At 31.1% G+C, this 22,943-nt stretch overlaps 1 protein-coding gene across 5 annotated transcripts in view; it reads right to left on the reverse strand.

Annotated features, from left to right (window-relative positions):
- Positions 1–22,943, reverse strand: part of LOC131844501 (72 kDa type IV collagenase) — a 36,146-nt gene that overhangs the window by 3,562 nt on the left and 9,641 nt on the right. For 3 of the 5 annotated variants that reach the window (XR_009357594.1, XM_059193408.1, XM_059193409.1), the window contains exons 3-12: positions 10,715–10,844; positions 8,760–8,864; positions 8,328–8,496; positions 7,052–7,127; positions 5,664–5,741; positions 4,316–4,447; positions 3,504–3,678; positions 2,884–3,087; positions 1,571–1,827; positions 872–1,025 (exon numbers count right to left, since the gene is read on the reverse strand). Coding sequence is in view for 4 of the 5 variants with exons in the window: in XM_059193408.1 (XP_059049391.1) it covers positions 872–1,025; positions 1,571–1,827; positions 2,884–3,087; positions 3,504–3,678; positions 4,316–4,447; positions 5,664–5,741; positions 7,052–7,127; positions 8,328–8,496; positions 8,760–8,864; positions 10,715–10,844 (1,480 nt within the window). In the remaining variant the exon portion in view is untranslated. The remainder of the gene's footprint in view (positions 1–871; positions 1,026–1,570; positions 1,828–2,883; positions 3,088–3,503; positions 3,679–4,315; positions 4,448–5,663; positions 5,742–7,051; positions 7,128–8,327; positions 8,497–8,759; positions 8,865–10,714; positions 10,845–22,943) is intronic. The other 2 variants (XM_059193410.1, XM_059193411.1) reach the window with 1 other exon arrangement.

Raw genomic sequence — 22,943 nt, forward strand, 5'->3', positions numbered from 1 at the left:
AATTTCGTGTTAATAATATTACCACAACAACAAAGTAGAAAATAAATTTCAACAAATGAGATAACACAAACATATCGAAGAGAAACAACATATAGAGTACTGACACAACAATAATAAACCACGTTAAGAAAAACAACAAAATGATCGGTCAGATCTAATCTAATAGTAATGAAAATAGTAAAAGTAACATAACAAGGGGAAGTACACACAAAGGGATGGACTTTTATGTAGTAGAGTCGACGATGGACGACGACTTCTCTTCTGCTGATTTTGAGAAGTAACGGATAGCTGTTATATTATAGTATAGCAAGAAGGTAGTATAGGTATTTATAAAAAAATAAAATTGGAAAACATTTTTATGCTTGATTTTGCTTATAATTTTGTGGTTATATAATTTATAATATTGTTTACATACTAAAATTTAGATTGAAATATGGTAAGTCGAGATAATATTAATGAGTAGTTTGGATTCTAAAATATATTATTAGTCATATGTAGTCCAATATTTTCATAAGATTGCTGTTATTTGTTGGATTAGTTCAGAATAATATTTCCAAATTTTCGGTATTTGATTATAACTTGAGCAATTAATACATAGTACATATGTATACATTATTAATTAACTGGCATATGTAAATTTGAATTATATTGTATACTATTGAAATATGCATATGCCAATAATGTTCCCAGATTGGGATTTGTATTTTCAATTGCAATTATTATTAGAATGCATTTTAATTTTATCTCAGTATCAAGTAATACTTTTATGTATTTAAATTCAGCCGCATATTATTATTAACTTGAGCTATACTATTATAGTATAATTCGTCAAATAGAACAGCTACCGCACGCTCTGGGCATCCGAACCTACCTGCATCGAAGAGGATTTCTCCGACATCATCGTCATCTTCGGTGCGTGGTGACTTGATGTGGGCGTTACCTTCGACGGTGCCGCGCGGCGCACTACTGCACCCCAGCCACCAGAAACCAGTTGATCGTGGGAACGCTGGATTGTCTACATCCACCTGTATCATAATACTTAATGTAGCATATAATAGGTATACAATACCAGAGACATGACATCTTAGTCCTCTGGAATTACAACGCATGAGTGGTATCACAGGTTCCACATGAAAACGTGATGTCCGTGTAGCTGTTTATGAATATAGGTTACGGTTACTGCTTATCATCTGGTAGCCGTACCGTTAGGTGGGCCGTCAGGGTTTTACTATTCCATACATATACAAAAAGACATCAGGTATCCTTTCTTTGCCAGGATATCGTAAGAGGCGACTACATAAATATCTCAATGCAAGAGAAAGGAAATTAAACCACACAAATATTATTGCAGGAATAAATGGTATTCCATTGGCATATAGTATTAAAAGTTACGCCCTCTGGCGACGAGTGGCAAGGTACATTTAATTTTAACTATGGCATTAATGCTATCAATTTTATTTAAGAATGTATTTGTTCTTAGAATATATTTGTTTTTAGAAAACAAAACAACCATTGTCGTGCCTGTAATGCTGCCACCAATTTTAGAATACAATACTTATTCTGTACTTACACTGAATGATCTATCGTTAAACCGCCAGTATGAGCCACCCTTGAAGAAGTATGTATATCCATTTGTGTACTGTAAGGCGGCGTCAATGTTGTCAGGAATTCCTTCCCAGTTCGATACAGGTTTAGGGTAAGTGGCCTTAACAGGTGGTCGCTTGGAGGGATCAAACCTCCAGAATTTAGAGCCCTTGTAAAAGTAGATTTTGCCATTGCCAGACCATACTAGTGCAGCGTCTATGTTATCAGGAATACCACTGAAACCTAAGAAGAAAATATACGTTAATATATTGTACTGGTATTATAATTGTGACTTTTTAAGATTATATTACGTTTATTACACTAAGTCACCATTTACAGGATGACAATATAAAGGATTATTATAAGAGGAATATGTCTTAAAGTAAGACATAGTATACGTTTATACTCATTTAATTCTAAACTTCTAGACACTAATTAACGTAATTAGTAAGTAAAGCAATTCAGTATCGATAAATACCCAAATAACATACAGAATAACATTACAAACCTGAATAATTTTTAATTAAAATTGATTACAATATCAGTCATTAGCCCAGACTAGTGAAAGACCACCTACAAGATTCATTACTATATTAATTGTTAATTTTTGTTTTAGCAAAGGCTAAATATTATTATTTTAAATAAATCTAATTAATATATATTTATGCACATTTGCCATATGTAAGCATGTGTAGGTAGGTATCTTTTGCTTGAATTAATATTTCTAGAACTTCATTTTATAAAATTTTCCTCAATGCATCGTAATGCGTCATTCTAAATTGCAGTACAGTCCAAACTCCATTAGGAATGCAGCAGAGAGCTTGTTTTTAATATTGACTGAAGATATACGAGTGAAAATGCTTCAGAAGTCATTTAGCGTGGTGCGTTTTGTTGTCACACAAATATTTAAATGCCCCGCAGTATTTGCATTAAAATTGTTTATGTAGTCTTAACACGGTTATTAGGGCATTCTTATACACATTTATTATGCGCGGTTAATACAATGAATGGAATTACCTAAGCTGCTGAAGTTATATCTCAAATAATAAGACTCATTGATTGGAATGTGGTAGGTACTTTGTATACGCCACAAAATATATAATGCATAGATATGTGCAAACAATTAAGAATAGGAAATAATTGATTATGAATATGAATGAATTGGTTAACCTGGGAAATTAACAGCGAGTGAACATTTAAATTATTATTAAATTTAAAAAAATGCTTTATTAACACGGTACTGTTATTCTATAAAATATATATAATTTAAAGCAAAATAGAAACAAAATAAAAAAATACCTTCACTAATTTCTTTTGGATAGTCTCCATCCATCTTTTGACCATTATACCTCCAGTATTTAGAACCTTTGAAGAAATATGTCTTGCCGTTCTTGTATGTGAATGCGGCGTCGATGTTTCCAGGTAGGCCAGGCCATGCGCGCGAGATCAGACGAGGGTAGCCACTAGCCACGCCATCCTCGGTCAGTCTCCAATAGTTCTCACCTACCCCAAATTCCATATTAAGCATTATTTAAAACTTACAGCTACTTACTTACTTACTTACTTATAACCTAAGTATACAAAATAAATAGTAGATGAAGATACTGCAATTACTTTGTTCCAGTCGAGTTATGATCGCAGAGGAGTAAATATGAAGCCGTTTTTTATTTTTATTATATCGACCTATTCTTGATGTTTATTTTTACATCACTGTAACGCTCTAAGTTATCCTCGGTTTATAAAATTTTATAAAACGCTACTATCTTTTAGTCTATATACTCTTGTAGGAGATATTACATTTATGTTAATTATTTATATATTATTAGTTCATATTATGAAGTACTCGACAATGTAGTTATAAATTTAATTTAATTTTAATAATCTGACATCTGGTCAAAAATTAAAGAAAAAATACATACCCTTGAATATAAATGTAGCTCCATCAGCAGAATTGAAAATAGTGTCGAATTTAGGGTTAGCACAAAGCGCGGGATCCTCTGCTGATGGACGCGGAGTTGCTGGCTTCGGAGCAGGGGCAGGTGCGGGCGCTGCGCCTGGACCAATATCCGTCTGAACTTTGCGACCGTACAGTGCCTGCAATGACCAAAAATTCATTTCATAATACTATTTTACCCCTACTTACATTATATAAAATATAATAATACTGAAGTAAATCTTTATGTAACCAATATAAACTGTATTCATTACAAAAAGACTAAACCATTCACATAACGCGCATACAACGCGCATGTTAAGTGCAAAAAAAGTCATATTGATGAAGTAATTTACTGATAGATAGTTTTAAGGGAGTTGATTATTCAATTATTTTTAAAAATAAATTTCATTCACCAGTTTCACTAGTCGTACATCTCTTTACGACTCCTGTATAGTTTCCTGGAAGAGATTTTTTTGTATTAAGACTAAGATCAGTTTACCAATACTGAAATAATAATAACTATCATCATTGTTGTTGACGTACTGGCCACATACTTTTATAGTTCATATATTGTATTTTTTATTATTAAAATAATTTTATCATTTTACTTGAATACAGAATAGTCTAATAAAAAACTTTGAGTCAACACCAATCATAATTTGAAGCACCAACAATGCATGCAATGAACTGCATCCATTAATTCTGGAATATTTGGAGGTCGTGAAGACACTGGAAGAATGAAATTGTCCTAAAGTCTCGCCTTCCTAATAATGTTTATTAAAATTAATATCTTACCTGTATACCCTGGATATCATCCTGGTCAAGTTGGAAGGCCGGATCATAACCTCTGTAGAATGGAGCCATGAGGGCTGAGCGAACATCGCTATGGGATAAACCAAGCGAGTGTCCAAATTCATGGGCCGCTACCTAAAATTATAAAATTTCTTTATTAAGAAGTATCCTATATGCAACTACATGGTTTAACTTATTTCTTTTAAATTGAGGAACAAAAATAATTCATCATCAACCGTAACATGTAGTGAGCTGTAGAATCCAATTATTAATAATTTACCACCTTATGTAGATAGTATAAATCAACAGCAATACTACACAAATGTAAGTATGTCCAATGTTGTTAGTGTATCATGAACATCTAATAACATTTTGATTATTATGAATGATCTATGTTTCTGATATACTCGTTGGTATCTTTCAATCTTATTAAACCATACCGTAAATACTTAATGTTAACCGTCATTTCATATAGGTGCTAAAAAGCGTCTGAGTCTAAGTTCTGAGATACTTTATTTAGTAAAAACAGTTTTTTTTATTTCAGGTTACATTTGACTGTTTCTTTTGTCATATAAAACTTCAATGGATCATTAAAAACAAAATATATCGTCCTGTAAACACTACACACAACAGGTACGAGATAAAACAAATATAAATAAACACTATATGTATTGTCTACATAAATAAAGTTGTAATAAATTGTACGTGAGATGAAAATTCTATTTTATTTTTCTCACTATATCAAGTATGCAAATAATAAAAACACGAATACCATATTAATTACATTAATCATTAGCGTCATTTCGTCATTGGGTATCTTCGGTATTTTCCTCAAAATATCTTTTTAACATACACATTTATCGAAAATGTGACCTACTCATAATTTATACATAATATTACTAATAATATAAACAAAATAAAGTACTTTCCATTTCTTTAATTCGATTAAATATTTCAATATATTTTTTTATAAGTTTCGTACAGCAAATATTTTTATTCATATTAAAGAATTAGATTAAGTTTTACACATTTTACAAGACGCTCTCAACAAGCAATTCAGACAAAGAATTACGGATTAGAGTGCCCAAAAACAGTTAAATAGAATAGGGACATTTTGAATGTACTTTGAATACATCTTTATTAAAGAGGACAGACGACGACTTTCTAAAATAGTAGCTTATGGAGTTATTACATTCTTATTAGCTTATGTTTGTAACATAGACTTGGCTATATCTCAGGTTGAAGATACGTGATCTTCAACCTGATATAGATAAAGTTACTGTTTATTGAGAATTCGTTTTGTTTACGCGTTTAGTATAAGAAATCAAAGAATAAACATAAATTACTTTACCTGGAATAGATTAGTTCCCCTCCGGGAGTTGATAGTCCACGTCTCCGCGTCGTCAAAATGGGCATCACCTCCGTATACCTGGTAACACAATGTAGTAATCAATTTACGATGTAGATCCTATTCAGTCTACAGTTTCCATCACCGATGCGCGATAGCAATTCTTTCAATCGACTTATTGCCGTAACAATCGACCTATTGCCGTAAATATTTACGTTGCGCTCCACTCGGCATACTATATGATTACAGTAAAATAATTTTCGTTAATCTAATAATTCATTACAATTCCAACATCCATCACTTTTTTAAAAAAAATATACTGCCTTGAATTATTCCTACGAATGATCTAAAGACAAGTGTATTTTATTTACAATATATATTCATTTATTCCAGTACTTTTGGACTTAAAACCACAAGTATAAGCAACACTATACACGTATCCCATGGCGTTTCCTCCGTTAATTCGGGTAGAACCGTCCTATGTTAATTTAGTTAATTCAATGTTTTTGCATTTATACTTAAAAAATACTGAGATAAATTATTTGGTACAAATATATTATGTTTTTAAGTAAGTACTAATTATAAATAAACACAATACAAATTAACTGTTTACTCACTACCGTTGGAATGAATATTTATTATCTGATTTGAATTTAGATTATTTTTTCAAATAAGAATTACTTGAACATGCGCATATCAATATTCAATGCTTTAGTACACAACAAGGAAAAAAACCATTTATACTGAATAATATTCAAATAAATTTTAATTGGAAAAACTATAGGTAAATTAGATATAATGTGAACTTTTTTTTATAACAGTTAATTTGTAGTACTAAATTGTATGATTATACGTAACTCTGCATTATATACTATCATTATAATATTAAGTACTATCTTCGTATGTCATCGTAATATAATTGTTTACTACTATGACTTAAACCCAAAAGTCGCGAGTTCAAATCTGGCAGAAACCAAATAATTATGTATATTAAAATATAGTTCTGACTCTTCTATAATGAAAATATCGATAATAAGTCAATTTAATCTGAGAGGCGGAAATAAGTTCAACCCCAGCCAGGTTTCCACCCCTACACTCAGCCAAATGTAGGCATGACAAGTGAATAAATATATTCAGATAGTTGGCAATACCTATGATTACACCAACTAAGTAAACTTACTTACCAATATTAATATACACAAATCTAAGCGAAAACATTTGTTTAATTGGAAATAATTATAATATGTAACAAGAGGACTAATAACAGTTTTTTGGTATAGGCAAATTCGAATTCACTACCTTGGAGTTTTGGAGTGGTACAAATATTTTCGCTTACTCGTAGATTAGTGTATATTAATATTGGTACGTATGTACCTAAATATAATACTTACAGGGAAATATGCGTGAGCCAGAGTGCCGCCGGGGCCATCGAATGGATCACCATCACCATGCTCTCCTGTTTCGAATCTAAAACATAATAATTTTAATATGAATTATATAACATTTACCACTCATTTTACATATCATTTACATATCACTCTCAGTATCGCACATCACAGCATTGCTCACAATTGCAGATTAAAACATGATACTCGAAATATATAAAAACCTGATATGGTCTCTACGAGGGATTGTTAATAACAAAAGTGGCCTCATTGCAAGCAATGTGCCATGTCAGCTTGCACTTCACGCGGCCACCCTAGACATCATCATGTCACGTTTAATTCCTGGTAAATTCGCAATGGTGGCCTAACTGATTTGATTTCATATTCAACATGTCATCTTGCTCAGATGTCCTGCCAACGTTTACCGTTAGCGTAGACGGAAGCACCATTTCATTGCGATCAATAAAAAAATCTGGCTCTATTTCATAAAGAAACATAAACAACGATCAGATTATTAAGGTACTATTATACTAAAAACTATCAATCATTTAGTATTCTTATATAATTAAATCACATTTTATGTAGTGATGAAACGTAACTTGTAATTGCATATCGAATGTAATTATTACCAATTTATTTCCATACAGTCAAGTTATGAAACTTGTTGACGCAAATCTATTGTATGTAAGGGAAGAATTCCTATTTAGTTCAAAAGGGACCTGGTATTATGTAGTATATAATACAGTATGAAGTAGATAATACATTATTATCTACGTAATATTATCTTTTCTCGTTTATAACTATATCGGTCAGCTACGAGCATACTAATAAAATAAGTATTATAAAAGATTTTTATTTCACTATCTGTTATCAATCATCTATTGCAACATTTATTACATCACTACAGTGACCATAATTTTAAATATATGATAAATTACTTTGGACTCTATTATAATGTTTTCAATACAATAAATAATATATACACCAGTAACAATAGAACATCGAGTAGGTAAGGCAAACAGCAACGCATACAACTCAATGTTATCCATTTGCGTTCAATTACGCAACAAAGATTACCATGGATTGTGACGAAAAACTGTGATTACTGGTTCAAATAGTTCTACACACACAATAGACTATGTCATTGCATACATATATTGTCATTTCCATGTAGTCTAATACAGATATTAGAGATCTGCCTACACATCACAAATTCCAAGAATCAAGGAAACAAGCAAACTCCTTTAATTATAACACTTTCGCAGACAGTTTATAAGCTAACCTGACTTCTATGTGGACTTGTCCGGAACGTTTCTGTGTGAAGGTCAGGTCTGTGTAATCAGACCACACGGAGAAGGCTTTGGCAAGTTCGAGGTCTACATCAGCCTGGTTTAATCTCGAAGGGTACTTGGATATTCTGTATGTTAAGTTCTTAATACGCCACCTTGAACCTAAATAGAAAAGGTATATAAAACAAAGTGTTTCGTTTTGATATCATCTGTCCTCCGAGTCGACCTTTACTACTTTTGACATGACATAAAGACTGTTTTATAAATTACAATCTAATATAGATATATTATTCTTGAGATAAAAAAGGCAAGTATAAATATCTATTTTTATATGATAAATTAAATTGCATTTTAAGGGAATGTAGAGTCGTTTAATTACTACTCTATATCCTCTTAAAATCTATCATTTTCATTATCATTATTACCTTGAAGAGCGTATCTCTTAGCGCGGCTTTCCCCAAAACCAACTTTATCTCTTACGCCACATCTTGGCAGTGCCATCACTTCTTTTGTTTCGTCGTCTAATTCACCTGAAAAATTAAAGATTATCTCATGTTAGCAGTAGTCTCCATACTTTGATCAGTAAAATTACAATTACTAATAAGCTTTAGTCGCGATATATTTAAATAAATTTAAAAAATAATTCATTTGGTTTCAATGACGAATAAAGTACATAAACATCTATAAATAGTAAAACTAGCGGCAGAATTCAAAACTTTTTGTGACAGTTGTCGCTGAGGAAGTAATTACACAGTACCATCGACCAAACCGCTCGCGGAAAACGATGAATAAACAGGAACAACGCCTATAGACTCACACACAGAGCAGACATTGATTGCGGATTAAATGTAACTATGACAATCCGTAGCTTTGTAAAATACTAAATGTCTGCTCTATACGCATAAACTAAAAATAATAATTCTCTTTAGTCTCTTACATTTTTTTTTCAACGACGATGTAGCCCATTAATTACCCATTGTTGTTTTTTACGACATTTGCGAAATTTCGAGCATAATCAATTTGCAACTATCGTTATGTACTGAATATAAAGTTACTTTTTTAGTAACACTATATTTGAGTCATATCAAGCAATGTGTTTGTAACAAATTCCATCCGAACTCGTGCAATGGCCCATAATGAATTATTTATTTATATACGTCCGCGGCGTTATTTGCTTACATAATATTCACTTGTACTGGTAGTCAAGACCAATAAACTACTTCTCATGTCAAAGCACGTACATGTCACAAAACGATTCAAGTTCTGCCCACATAATTCTACGATGTTTAAATAAGTTGGATGACCGTGGTAGTACATAATCGTAATTGCAGTCTCAGTATGTACGACACGATGGCTGTAATATAAAAAACTTCAGGGTCGTTCAATTACAGATTGTCGAGAATCACATGTTATCTCATATGTACATTAACTTTACTTATGTCACCATTACCATGTGAGAATGAAATAGCAACACTCACTGTTAATTTTAAATTGTTTTAAGTAAATTGAGACACTATGGCAACAGTGGGCTAGCGTTAAATTACGATATAAATTACTCGCAATAATAAATCAAAATGCCAAATAGCCTAACTAGCAATAATACCTAGGCAATATATCCATTTTTTTTGACATTATTATGCTATTAAATTTTCGCTATATGTTACAAAAATAAGGCCACCGAATCATCTTTTTCAAATATTAAGTATTTGTATAATTAATCCAATCTGTGTTAGACCACATTCATTTACACTGCCTTGTGTTTTGCCTTGACACTTGACGCATCTTGGTAAGGCCTTTATTTACTGTTAATTATATCACTACTGAATACAATACACACTGCCGTCAGTCTTATGGATAAAATATATATAATTCTAAATTTTCTATACTAAGTTCCTTATATATACATATTGTAACAAAAACAATACTTTACCTAGTATAAAGTGACAATAACTTGTTTTACGAGCTAAGAACGATTTGTTAGAATTTTACTCAAAAGTCATTTTCTGTCTTTAAAGAAAAACATAATAACATTCCCAAATATAAATACTTACGCCGTATTTGCTTAATTTCTTATGAAAAGAACTACTACTTGATCTCTACAACTATATGAAGCAGACGACAGATGAGAAAGAGCGAGAGAAAATAAATAAATTTCCTACAAAATTTATTTCAGCACCTATCAGTTGTATGATGTTTTATAACTTATAGCCTTCCTTAATAAATAGGTTATCCAACACTAACAGAATTTTTGAATTCAGGAACGCTATCCCTAAGATCAGCATATTCAACCAATCAAACATCGCCTTGTAATATTAGTATAGATATGGAAATAAATTAATATAAAAATTTAAAATGTAATAAAAGTTAATTAATTACTTACCAGTCGCATTTAAACCAGCAAAACTCTGGAACTCTGCGACTGCTTTTTTAAATAAACTTTCGTCTATGATATGGCCACTCGTGGGATTTCGGACCATTGGGCTTAAATATCCGAATTTATCTAGGTACATCTGAAATTAAAACAATAATATAATTATTTTGTATTATGTATTTTATAAATTAATAACATTGACCATAGTTTTATAGTATGGGTAAGTAATTATACCCTATGAACGATAACCATTGAGCTGTTTGGATTTACAGTACAAACATTATATTTTTTATATACTGAAAATAGCAAAACAAGGTCGCGTATTTATTAAAAAATCGTAACTTCGTCTACAAAAATAAACTCCATGGCGATCACAGAACTATGAATTCCAGTAATTAAGCATAAGAAGTAGATTTATCTTTTATTTTAGTGGTTGCATTATCTTACGAACATTCATACTTTCGTATGAATATTCGCATCTCGCAAGTATTATTTTTATCATTATTTAATTAATACTTGCTCTTATATGCGATTTTTTACGAGACTCACATTTACTTAAAATATAAGCCTCATTAAAATCCTTGAAGTTGTTCACTGCTTACGATTAAAAACTTGACTAGGATATTCATATTTATACACACCTAGGCTAGAGACTCAGACTAGGTAACCTAGGCTCTGATTTCGTTACAGTTGTGATTGAACAAGTTAATTACTACAGAATAGGCAATTATGAATCAAACAACGTGTTTGACTCACAATAATTATTATTCGCAGATTTCTCATTACTTTCCTGTATAATCTTGGTTATCTCGTAGCTACTCGTACATGATGTTATCACGCATCATCGCAAGGTTACCCACCCATTGTTTATTGTCAACGCCTTTGATAAAGATAACATACAACGAAGACGACGTAAGTTTAAATTCTATTACTGTTTATGTAGTGCTATAGAATAATTGTAATTCTATTAACGGTAAAGAAAGTTTAAAATACAAAATATAGCAATCGTATTTACAAACATTCGCCAAGAAATAAGAATCGAAACGTTTACTCCTTACTCTCCTCCATACTCCCTGAATATGAGTATATATCTTGAAATATTGTGTACACTTGGGTAGTATTTAGGAAACTTGCATCCTAATTACTAAGTGTAGGTATACAAGATTTAATAATAAAATTTGTTATAAACACGTAATGTTTGTGCAGGACAAATATTTTTAAATTCATTTATACTCGTATAAATATATATAGTATATAACAGTCACTTGGATGTAGCTGCGTAGACTTGGAAATTATTTTTCCAAATTTAAAAAGCAATATATATATATATATATTATTATTGACTGACTCAGGGTAGGGAATCATACACGTGCACGACCTTGGCAGTGGCAACGGCAGTGGCTACGGGCGGGGCGTGCGCAGCATTGCAATATGTGCATGCGCATAATACACACTTCTTTGTTCCCAAACACCGCCCGGGGAATACTCGTAATTGACAACAATAGGACTGCTACTCCAACATTGTCATTACCCGAAACACTCCGATCATTATTGTTTTGTACAACCCTGAATAAATTAGATATGGATCAATATATAACCGAAGTTAAATATGATATTAGTAAAATTATTTATTTGTATAAAAATAGAGTATTAGATATCGATAATTATCATTCTTTTCATATAAAATAATACGGAAAATTTTAAATGGACGTACGATATAAATTTATTGATATATATGATATTTTCACAAATTTATAGAAATCAATCTCAATTTAATTTTATTTAGTTAAATATCTACGTACAATACAAAAATGATAGGCTGGCACAAGAATGCTCATAAAAAGGTTATTTTGAGGGTTTATATACACAGTAGAAAATGGAAAATTCAACCCACACATTAAAATTTGCTCGTGATCTTTTTGTTGTTAAAACTCTTTATTTTACTCAATTCATTTGCGAATCTCCGTTAATAAATAAAAGATTTTATATTTAATACAACCTTTTAAAACTTTAAGATTTTTATAGCAAAAACAAGTATTATATGTTAAACAAAGAAATATATGTTTTAATTATGCTAATCTCCACAATAACAGATAAAGTAGAGATATGGAATGTAATAGTGATAGCAATTAATGATATTTGTGTCATAAACTGATAGAAATAAATGCGATCGGAAGGAATACTAACTAGGAGCGCCCTAAACATATTTTTAATAGTGCTAAAATTGGTAGGGTTTTCTATAATAAAACTATCCCGATTAGTAATTGATTGGGTTTTTTATTGTATACAAAATATTGTGGTACAAGTCCTAACTACATCACAACATGTGAATGACTAAAGCCACGAGAACCTCGGGTTTTGGGTGCGCTCGATGGCTAATGCCGCAGCGGGCGTTGACATCCGCTGGCACTGGCTTCGATTTTATATCGTATTGTAAACACAACACACCGAGTATTTGTACAATACCATTTTATTAACAAAGAATGTTTGTATCTACATTCTTACACGGTTGATTAAAACATTTTTTTATGTAACTATAAATACATATGCTGATCGCTCACCCGATGTTAAGTGGCAACCGTTGCCGTTGCTTATATACAAGAATAACATCACGGACATCACATCATATATGATGCCAGTACCTACCTGTGTCATGTGTTGCCATTCCGGAAGACTAAGATGTTAAGTTTCCGTACCTTGTCATTTTATTGTCATACTTAGCAAACTCCTTGGCTTTAAAAAAAAAGGTGAGATAGACCAACCTACATAGGCGACATTATACAAATGACAGATGTTGATAAAGCATTTTAAAGAAAACTTTTCTTTTTTCGAATATTAAAGAGAAAGTTTTTTTAAATATCTCTGCAAGGTGCGAAATTTGTGCTAGTTGTTGGTACACAAATTCCTATACATCTTATTCTGGATTGTGCAGGATGTTTTATATCCAAAGATGATGATTGCTACTGTTGATAAACGTACAGCTTTCTTTTGTATGGCAGCTATATACAACATATAGATCATATTTTTGAGTTCAACAATGTATAAGGACCATTTCTCTTGAATGCGATAATTACGGGGTCAAAAATACATATTTTGAGGTCAGTATCTCCTTATAACGGTCGGAGGTTGTGCTTGCGGCGAGATCGCGGCCGACTTTGTCGGCAATCGCTGTCGGTATGTGCTACATACCTACTTCATTTATGCAAATTTCGTTGCCTCAGGACATTATTGTACAGCTCAAATTATCGCGCGTCATTACTAACAGTGCTAATAGAGAATAGCAGTGACTAATACGCATATATCCTTAAAGTAGTAACTACATAATATATTTATATCACTAAAAATCCGACGTTTCTGTATAGTATTTTTCGAAAGCAACTTTAGTACCTAAAAAAGATTTTCAATTATCTTATTATATATATTGAATATGTATTTCAATGATATTTCGGTTCATTACAAATCTGGCTGTTATAATATACATTTGTATGAGATATCGATTTTTTTTACAGCAGTGAAATTCTATAAACATATAATAACTGTTTACATAAATCGATATCATTAAAGCAAAGTAATGATTATCTTGGTTTAACATACTTAGTGTGTAATTACTTAGAAAATATGATACTAAAGTTATTATTTACTTACGGCAAATCAAATACTACTTAACACCTACTCTGTGTGTAACATTGTGAGATGATTTATCAAATGGTGGTGAGGTGAACTAACTACTTTATAATTTATGTAAATATGGAATGTTCAAAATAAAGTAATGTACCTTACATTAAGTAAAATGGGTGGTAGTACATTTAGTGCACAATTTAAAGCCAATTTCAATTTTACAGACAAAACTACTTCCGTGCAAATCGATTAGGTATTTATTTTGTGAGTGGTTAAACTAGTTTTTCGTGAATCATGTGATTATGAATTCATTTGAACAGATGTTATTTTGTGTTCTGAATACATTTAAAAGACCGAATGAACTATTAAACTACAATCGTAAATAATCTACTGATTTAAGCCAAATTTAGACCAATTTATTGTTCAGAAATACTTTCACTTTTACATATTTAAAAATAAATTATAGATATTTAGGAATTTCCCGTAAATAAGGCTCTAGTATATGCTTAGCTTGGCAACATGCATGTACCCATTATTCTAGTTATATTAAATATATGTAGTACCTATAATAAGTTATATCATGGATGATTTTGAATAAAATTCGTCTGACTACCTATTTCAGCGGCCAATCAGCTCGCTTTGTAAGTTTTGTTTGTTGTTTGATAGTAAAATTAAAGGATAAAAGGCTTCATTGATTATATTCTAAGTCCTTAGAACTGGCAATGCATGTGTGGCATCGGGAACGTCACATATATTGATGTTTGTAGTGCTGTTCATGTATATAGGCGATGAATAAGAAACATAAAAAAAAATACCATAAAAAGTGGTAGAGAAACATTAAGATCTGAGTAGAATCCAATTTCATAGTAGATAGGAGATGAAGTTAAGAAAATTAATATCTTAACGCTAGGAAAATATAGAACTTATGAATGAAAAAAATTTAAGTTGGTAACTTGAAGAAGCCTTGTTTTGGGATATTTGGTATTCATACGTAGCTACAATTTGTGACTACTGTACAAACAAAGAAATATGTTACGTGTCCATAATTTATTTACACGACAACTTCTATATTAATTAACCCATAATCCAATATGATTTGTTAATCAATATAATGTAATGTAAGTAAATTTAAATACAAATGACCACAGATATACTGCATAGACAATGTTTTCGTATGAATAATAAAAACACGCAATAGTACACATGTGCAACATAAACCATCACTCACAGAACTATTATGTATATTTAAATAATTACATGTAAACTATGAGCACTTTGAATGACACCTTCATTAATATTACGTAATACATTACTATTAAATAGTGGCATTGGCTGTCATTGATGACAAAGATAGATACCTGAAATTGTTTCTGTTCAGAAACAGTAGCGATGGTATGTGTAGGTATTTTATATAATGACATAATTTGAACTGTCTATATCTGACTATTAAATTTAATCATTAGATCTCTAATGATTAAATTTAATAGTCATAACACATATTTTAATGGAAAGATATATACATAATTATATTAGATAATATAATTATGTATATATCTTTCCATTAAAAATTAAACCACCATTCGTGGCAAATTTAAAACATGATAACCTAAACAGAAGAATGAAAGAAAAGAAATTATTTCAAGTTATTCAGAAAAGTCATAGAATTAGAAATTTAACAGTTTAGGAAAACATTTATAATAAAGAAATATACATATATATATATTATTTATATAACTAATTCAAGAACTGTATTTATGAAAGTAATAGGATTATGATTAATTATTGAATAACGGTGTAAGGTGCAAAGTTATAATTATTACATATATATAATTATTTATACATTAAAATTAAACTAAATAAGTACCTATCATATTAAACCACCACACGAAACAAACCAACACATGGCCTCTCCTCAAAGCTAAGTGCAAAACTTCCCTATAATTTAAGCTAAGCTACATACGTACGTACCTCTGTAAATAAGTAGGGACCTATATTTTCAAAGTATGAAATCCCAGCATTACTATATGTATCTGTGTTGTACTGGAACAAATAGACAAACAGACTCACCTAATTGTATTTGTTTTGTATTATATCAATAACAATACAATATATTATTCACTATCTCTTCTCGAGTGCAAAAAATACAATATGTGCTACATGATAAAAAAAAGTTAATTATTTGACTAAGATAAAATGAAAGTCACCGCAATATTTATGTGCATCAAATAATAGTTCTAGATTAAAGATACCTTTAAAAAAATACATATAATTTTCTAGTACACAAATAAGCCAAGAAAAATTTTTTTTTCAGTGTTTTGAACTCAAAAAAATTTCGAACTTTATATTACCTTTATATGTACATTATAATAATGAATACTCTTTATCTTTTTAAGACCTGTAAATGACGTTAAATCTGTAGGAAAAGCGTTTCAAATTTATAGTAACTTCTGAAATGGAAATGGAAAATTTATTCGATTTACCCAATCCGTAACGGTATGAAAATATAGTTATACTAGCGGATCCAGCAGATGTCACCCTGTACATAAAGCAACACTACCTACCGTGTCCAAATGGCTATTCAAACCATTAAGGAAACAAATTAAATAAAATTAAATATATACGAAATTTACATCCAACATACTATATCCGAAAATTACATCCAAATGGTCCTGCCGTTTAAGAAGAATTAGTTTACAGATACATATACACACGCAAACATTCCCGTTGATAATAGAAACGCTTATTAGGAGTTGTTGTTGAAATTATTTGACCTATGTCACGCAAGTTTGTTCTCGGAAGTAAGTACATCTGTTCTAAGTGATCAGTCTGATATGCCTTACTGAGAAGACGAACACGTGCAAATATTCCTAAACGCTTCCTTGTACTCAGTACGTACAAATAAGACATTCATGCGTAATGCACTATGGTTCTAATCTAGCTTAATAATTTAAACGACCAACACACGACACTAAAATCAGGTGCTATTAAGCTGTCGTGATGGAATAAAATCTGCGCGCACACTATTGATTTCACTATACACGACGCGATTTAGGAAGTGATTTTAGTGCAGTTTGTAAACTGTACTAATTGAAAATCCAGAGTTTTCAGCATAACCAAGAAAGACTCATTGCTTTCGTGCCTCCTATATCACATGAAATATAAGATTAACTAATTAAGATAACTAATTACAGACAATCAATAGGTATATACAAAAATATTAAAATCAAGCTATAATGGGTTATTTACACAATTACGATAAAAAAATGGTAATGTTGCGTTTGAATTGCAATTTTCAAGAAAATTGCTGATTCTAAAGATTTTAAGAAAATTTCTTAAGATTAACGTAACATTATTTTTAAGATGGAATGATTTTCTATAATACAGTAGTCTAACCTTGTTCACTTTTTCTTTCTAATTGAACAGATATATAGAAATATACAAATAAATTTGTCACATATTCAAAATATATGACAAGACCACCTGTATCTAATCAAGTTGAAATTGATTGTATATACATATAACATTTATACATACATCTACATATTTCATTAAATACATTACTCGTATTATACATATATACAATTTTGCGTTATTGTATATCGCCACCAAATAATAAGAGCACCTTGTAACGCTTAATGTATCTAGAACAGCACCCACTCACACGACGTATTTACCAGTCACATCTGGAATATGTGGTACATGCTTCTTAAAAACCATCAGAGCACTAATTATTACAAACGGATACAGTATATATGTTCTTGCAAAGAAACTCTAATAAATACACAAAAGATTTATTACTAATTGATGTTATTTTTCTTGACAGGTATCTATCTAATTGTTTACTTGCATCTTGTTGAACTTAATTCAAAACATGTAAGTGTAACGCAGTAGCATAATAATACTGCACGAATTAGAGCCACGTTCTTCGTTATACGCAGGTACATACCTATAAGATGACAGATTTCACGCTGCGCCATCAGCAACTCGTGGACTTGATTATAATAGTAACTTAGTAATTAGATCAACAACTATTGAACTAAACATATATTCGTAAAACGCATAATATTATACGTACGTTGTTTTATGATTATTATTGTTGATTCTTGATGATATAGAAAAACAAATAACAAATAAGAATAATTAGTTTAGTTCTTCTACTAGAAACATTGAAAATATTATGTATACTAATACATATATTTCTTAATAGTTATTTCTCTAAGACGCATTAAACAAATATACAAGGAAACTTTAAACATTACGTATGGGTTTATTTTATTAATTTTCAAAAGAACCTTAACGATTTCAGGAATGTATCTTTAATAATATTGACAAGAATCTTCCTCTAGCGGTTGGTGTGAAAACACAATTATCATGTATTAACGATATAAATAGTCGTAATAGGGTTATTTATTATCATTAACATTCTAGAAGAGAACGGATTTATTCCTTAGTCTTCTATAATAGATAAATAACTAATTTCCATTAATTAAAATCTTAAGTCCTACACATGTCAGAGATCTAAATAAGTACGTGGTTCGATTATTTATTGATTTACTGTAGATTTGTATCAAGGAAATACAAATTATCGATAGTAATTAATTTGTCCTTTGTTTGACGGAATAATTACGGGAAAATATCAACAACATTATCATTATAGAACTTCTTCAACGGAGCTTCTAAATACAATGAAAATAACATATTAGTTTCTGCAAGTTTAGATGTATAAAGTTTTGCCCTTTATTAAATAATATATTAATTCATCAATCTTGGCGACCGACCGCCATAAACTCTTGATATTTTTATTACTATAAATTTATATTTTAAGAACGATTCTTTTGTTGTTGTTGTTGATATGTTATTTAATATACTTCACATTACTGCTACATTGTTCTTTTGATAGTTTGTAACTGCACATTAATATATTGTAATATTATAAACTACGTGTTTTCATCATTTAAATACCCACACGGACTGTGTGGGTATTCACCACCGATCCGTTACAACAAGATAAAATATTTCTGGTAACCACGACTTTGTTAAAATCTCACACAAAAGTATACATATTTGTTTGATACCTGTCTACTATATCCGTATACAAATTAAATAATTTCGCATAGTTAAATAAAAAATAATTAAAAGTGTCAAGCACGACTCGATCGGACGTGATGTGCTTATTCAACCGCACGCGCAATGAACAATTGTGCTCGTAATTAGTTTCAATTACGTCGTGATTGTCAAAAGATTAAAATAGAATCTATCGCGTGTGTAACACCACTTTTCCATAGTAGAATGTAGAAAATTATTATTTTTTCATTATTGTCAATAGGACGATTACGCCCTTTGTCCGTCGTCCTCACGTTGGTCACGTGGAGAAGAGCGGGTATGTACTTACATTGTGTCGTTTTTAAGCCTTCGATTGTTGCTTACTAGTTCTTTTGTACACGTGTATTATGATGTCGTCTATTGTAATTAATTTTGAAATTAAGAATACAATTTTTTTTTTATAATTTTACAAAAACATTATCTGATTTTTGGTGGAGTCAATATAATTTCATGATTTATTTTTATTTTACATTCAACTCCATTTAATTAATAATTAGTTTAGTTATTTTTTTTTTATTATTTTTATCTTTCACATACCTCTCCGATTATACATTATTCTTCTGCTTCATTCGTCTAATCACGCTCTTCTATGTACTTGTATACAAATCTATATACAATCTCTTATAGAAATTTAATATAGTTAGCTTGACAATATCATTCAACTTTCATGAAAAAACATTGCTACAGTAATTATAAGTATTCTAGTTCGGAAAGAAATTACTGGGTAGTAAGACTTAAATAGTCAGTCATATCACTAGACAAGGCAGAGCCCGAGGTATAATCCTAGTATTGTAGCCGTACATATAACTTACTCAAAGTGTACTATAACTAGTAGTAAATTCAAATAAGCAAACGGATTGTGACAACAAGCACCTATACAATACATGACCAGTACTACGAATATCACGTCATCATATTATGCCTGGATTCCATGCGTTGCCAAACTTAAGATGTCACATAAACACTGCTGACAAAGCAAACTGCTTAGCGACAGATATAAGTCAAACAGAGTTTCTCACGCAGAAGACTACATTAGAAGTGCGAATACATTTTCATTCTTTGTAATACGTCTAACGGCCCCGATGGATTAGCAGTTTATTACAACGTCTTACATTCGATGGTTGCAGTTTCGATTCCTCGTACGGTACAAACATTTTTTATATGATTGTTTGTATCATGTAACATATATCAGTTGTCTAGTATCAATAACATAAACTCTGCTTAGCGTGGGACTAGATGCCGCGTGTGATGTTAATAATAATAAGATGTTATTATTATTAATACTATTATAATAAATAAATATTTACTCATATTATAGTATTTAGTTATTCAATAAAATGTATACAATAACATAGGCCTTCATTACTGATGACAACATTTATTTGTTCAAATAATTTGTGCAATATTATGTCAAAATAATAATCTACTGTGATACGATACAAACAATCAGTACAATCAGATGGCAATAGCAACAATGTGAACAATAAAGCCGAAGCGATCAGCAGTGGACAGCGGCCATGGCGCGCGTGTTGAAGGTCGCCGCAGGCTTCCTGCGTGCGTGACACGCATACGCACCGGACTAACCGCCCTACGTTCATCACGCCATACAGACGCACATCTCAGTTGTTCCATCATCACAAAACATCATTGCCAAGCCCTACGTTCATCATCACCATACAGATGCACATCTCATTCTTTCCATCACCACAAAACATCATTGCCAATTTCCACCCAACAGAAAAAATAATCTGTTTTGTATACAGTTGTCTAATATGATTAAATAGAACAGAAGCCGTTATCTCTAAGAACCTCTTGAAAATTACGGTATTAGTAAGGTGACCGGGTCGCTTTTTGTCTTTGTTGTACCCACTTTCGAGGTTACAAAAGCTATTGTCCTATGAGCAATGTGTATATGTCATAAAACGGGAGATATAACGTGGCCATGCCATCCTTTTTATGACAACGTTATCCTAGTATGAGATAACCGCGGTTAAGCAACCTTTAAAACCAGTATCAGTTCTAACAAAATAGACACATGACAGGCTTCCTCTTGTTTTTCTCTTAAAATCGTGAAACTAAACGCTGACTGACAGTTAATCTGTTTTTCTAATCTTTTATAAAAATAATCGTTTCTCAGGACCACGACTTTTCGTTACGTTCACACGTGACTAGGGTTAAAGACACTGGGATGACCACATTGCGAGCTAAAAATATTTTGTTTTTCTACATGTTTGTCTCAGGGCCTGTCGACTGGCGGTGAGATTTAGAGATTATCTATCTGTATCTACTTCTTAACCATCCAAAACAACATTATCAGGAGGTGGTCGGCTTTTAGTTGACAGTTAGATGCACATTGCGTGCTAAAATACACCATTTATCTCTTGATTTCAAGCGTAAATGATTGTTACAAAGCTATGTTGACCCACCTTGACATAGCTTCATAGTAAGTGTAATATCAGAAACTAAATCACTTATTATAACATGTAAATGTTATTTTATTCATTATATAATGATAACTTTAATAAAAAGTGATAATATTCATGACAGCATTCCTAGAAACTTAATTATTAAATGACGGTCAAAGGTAGAAACTAATAAATTCTATAGTATTCTTTTTTTCTATTAAGATATATTCTTCCTATCCTAAAATCGAACTGATTTCGATAATTTCTTAGCAATTGTAAATGTTTTTGATATTGTGTTTCTCTTATTCAAATTTTGACTTCAAAATATAATTATAACAATTATATTCGGTAATTTAAATAACATACGCTTATAATATATTATTTTTATTTCATAAAATATTAAAGTATCGACAAGAAAGATATACACCGAATTTTACCTATTTTTATTTTCAGTGGCATTTTTATTTCGTTTATTTTATAAAACAAATAGGTTCAAACAGTTGATAGAAATTCTATCAACTGTTTTAAAGTTCGTTGTTTCCTAAATAAACAACATTGATTTAGAACATTTTAAGTAAGATCGCTGTCGTAGGACATGTCTTGAATTTTTATGTCAACTTAATCGTGTCGTGTATTAATAATGGAGACAAAGAACATCACAGGTTCTTGGCACTTTCTGGCTAGGCCATTGTTCTAAACGCAAATCAGCCAGGAGAATGACCCCGTGTATAAGGGTACGTTAAGCACAACAGAACCTATTTAAAATGACAGGAAATACCTTGCTCATGACAATGTCGCTCTGCGTACATAGAGCCACGTGGCATACAGGTGCATTGACATGTACATATATTTTAATGAAACCTGCTGGAATCTGTTTAACTTATCAAGCGACTGCGGTTTCGTGACTTGGGTTAATGTTGGTACGCACGACATTTGCCTGCAACGGAGCGTATCCTAGTAACGATTTCAGCATTTCAATATTTCATTTATGCACTGTCTGGTTACACAATAGTTATTGGATTTTAGATGCTACGTATTGATTGATTGATGCATTTTCGCCACCTAAGGCCTAAAATACTCGCATATATGCAGATATAAATATATGTATATCG

Source organism: Achroia grisella, unplaced genomic scaffold, assembly GCF_030625045.1.
Source record: "Achroia grisella isolate CSIRO2021 unplaced genomic scaffold, CSIRO_AGI_Agris_v1 utg402, whole genome shotgun sequence".
Classification (NCBI taxonomy): Eukaryota; Metazoa; Arthropoda; class Insecta; order Lepidoptera; family Pyralidae; genus Achroia; species Achroia grisella.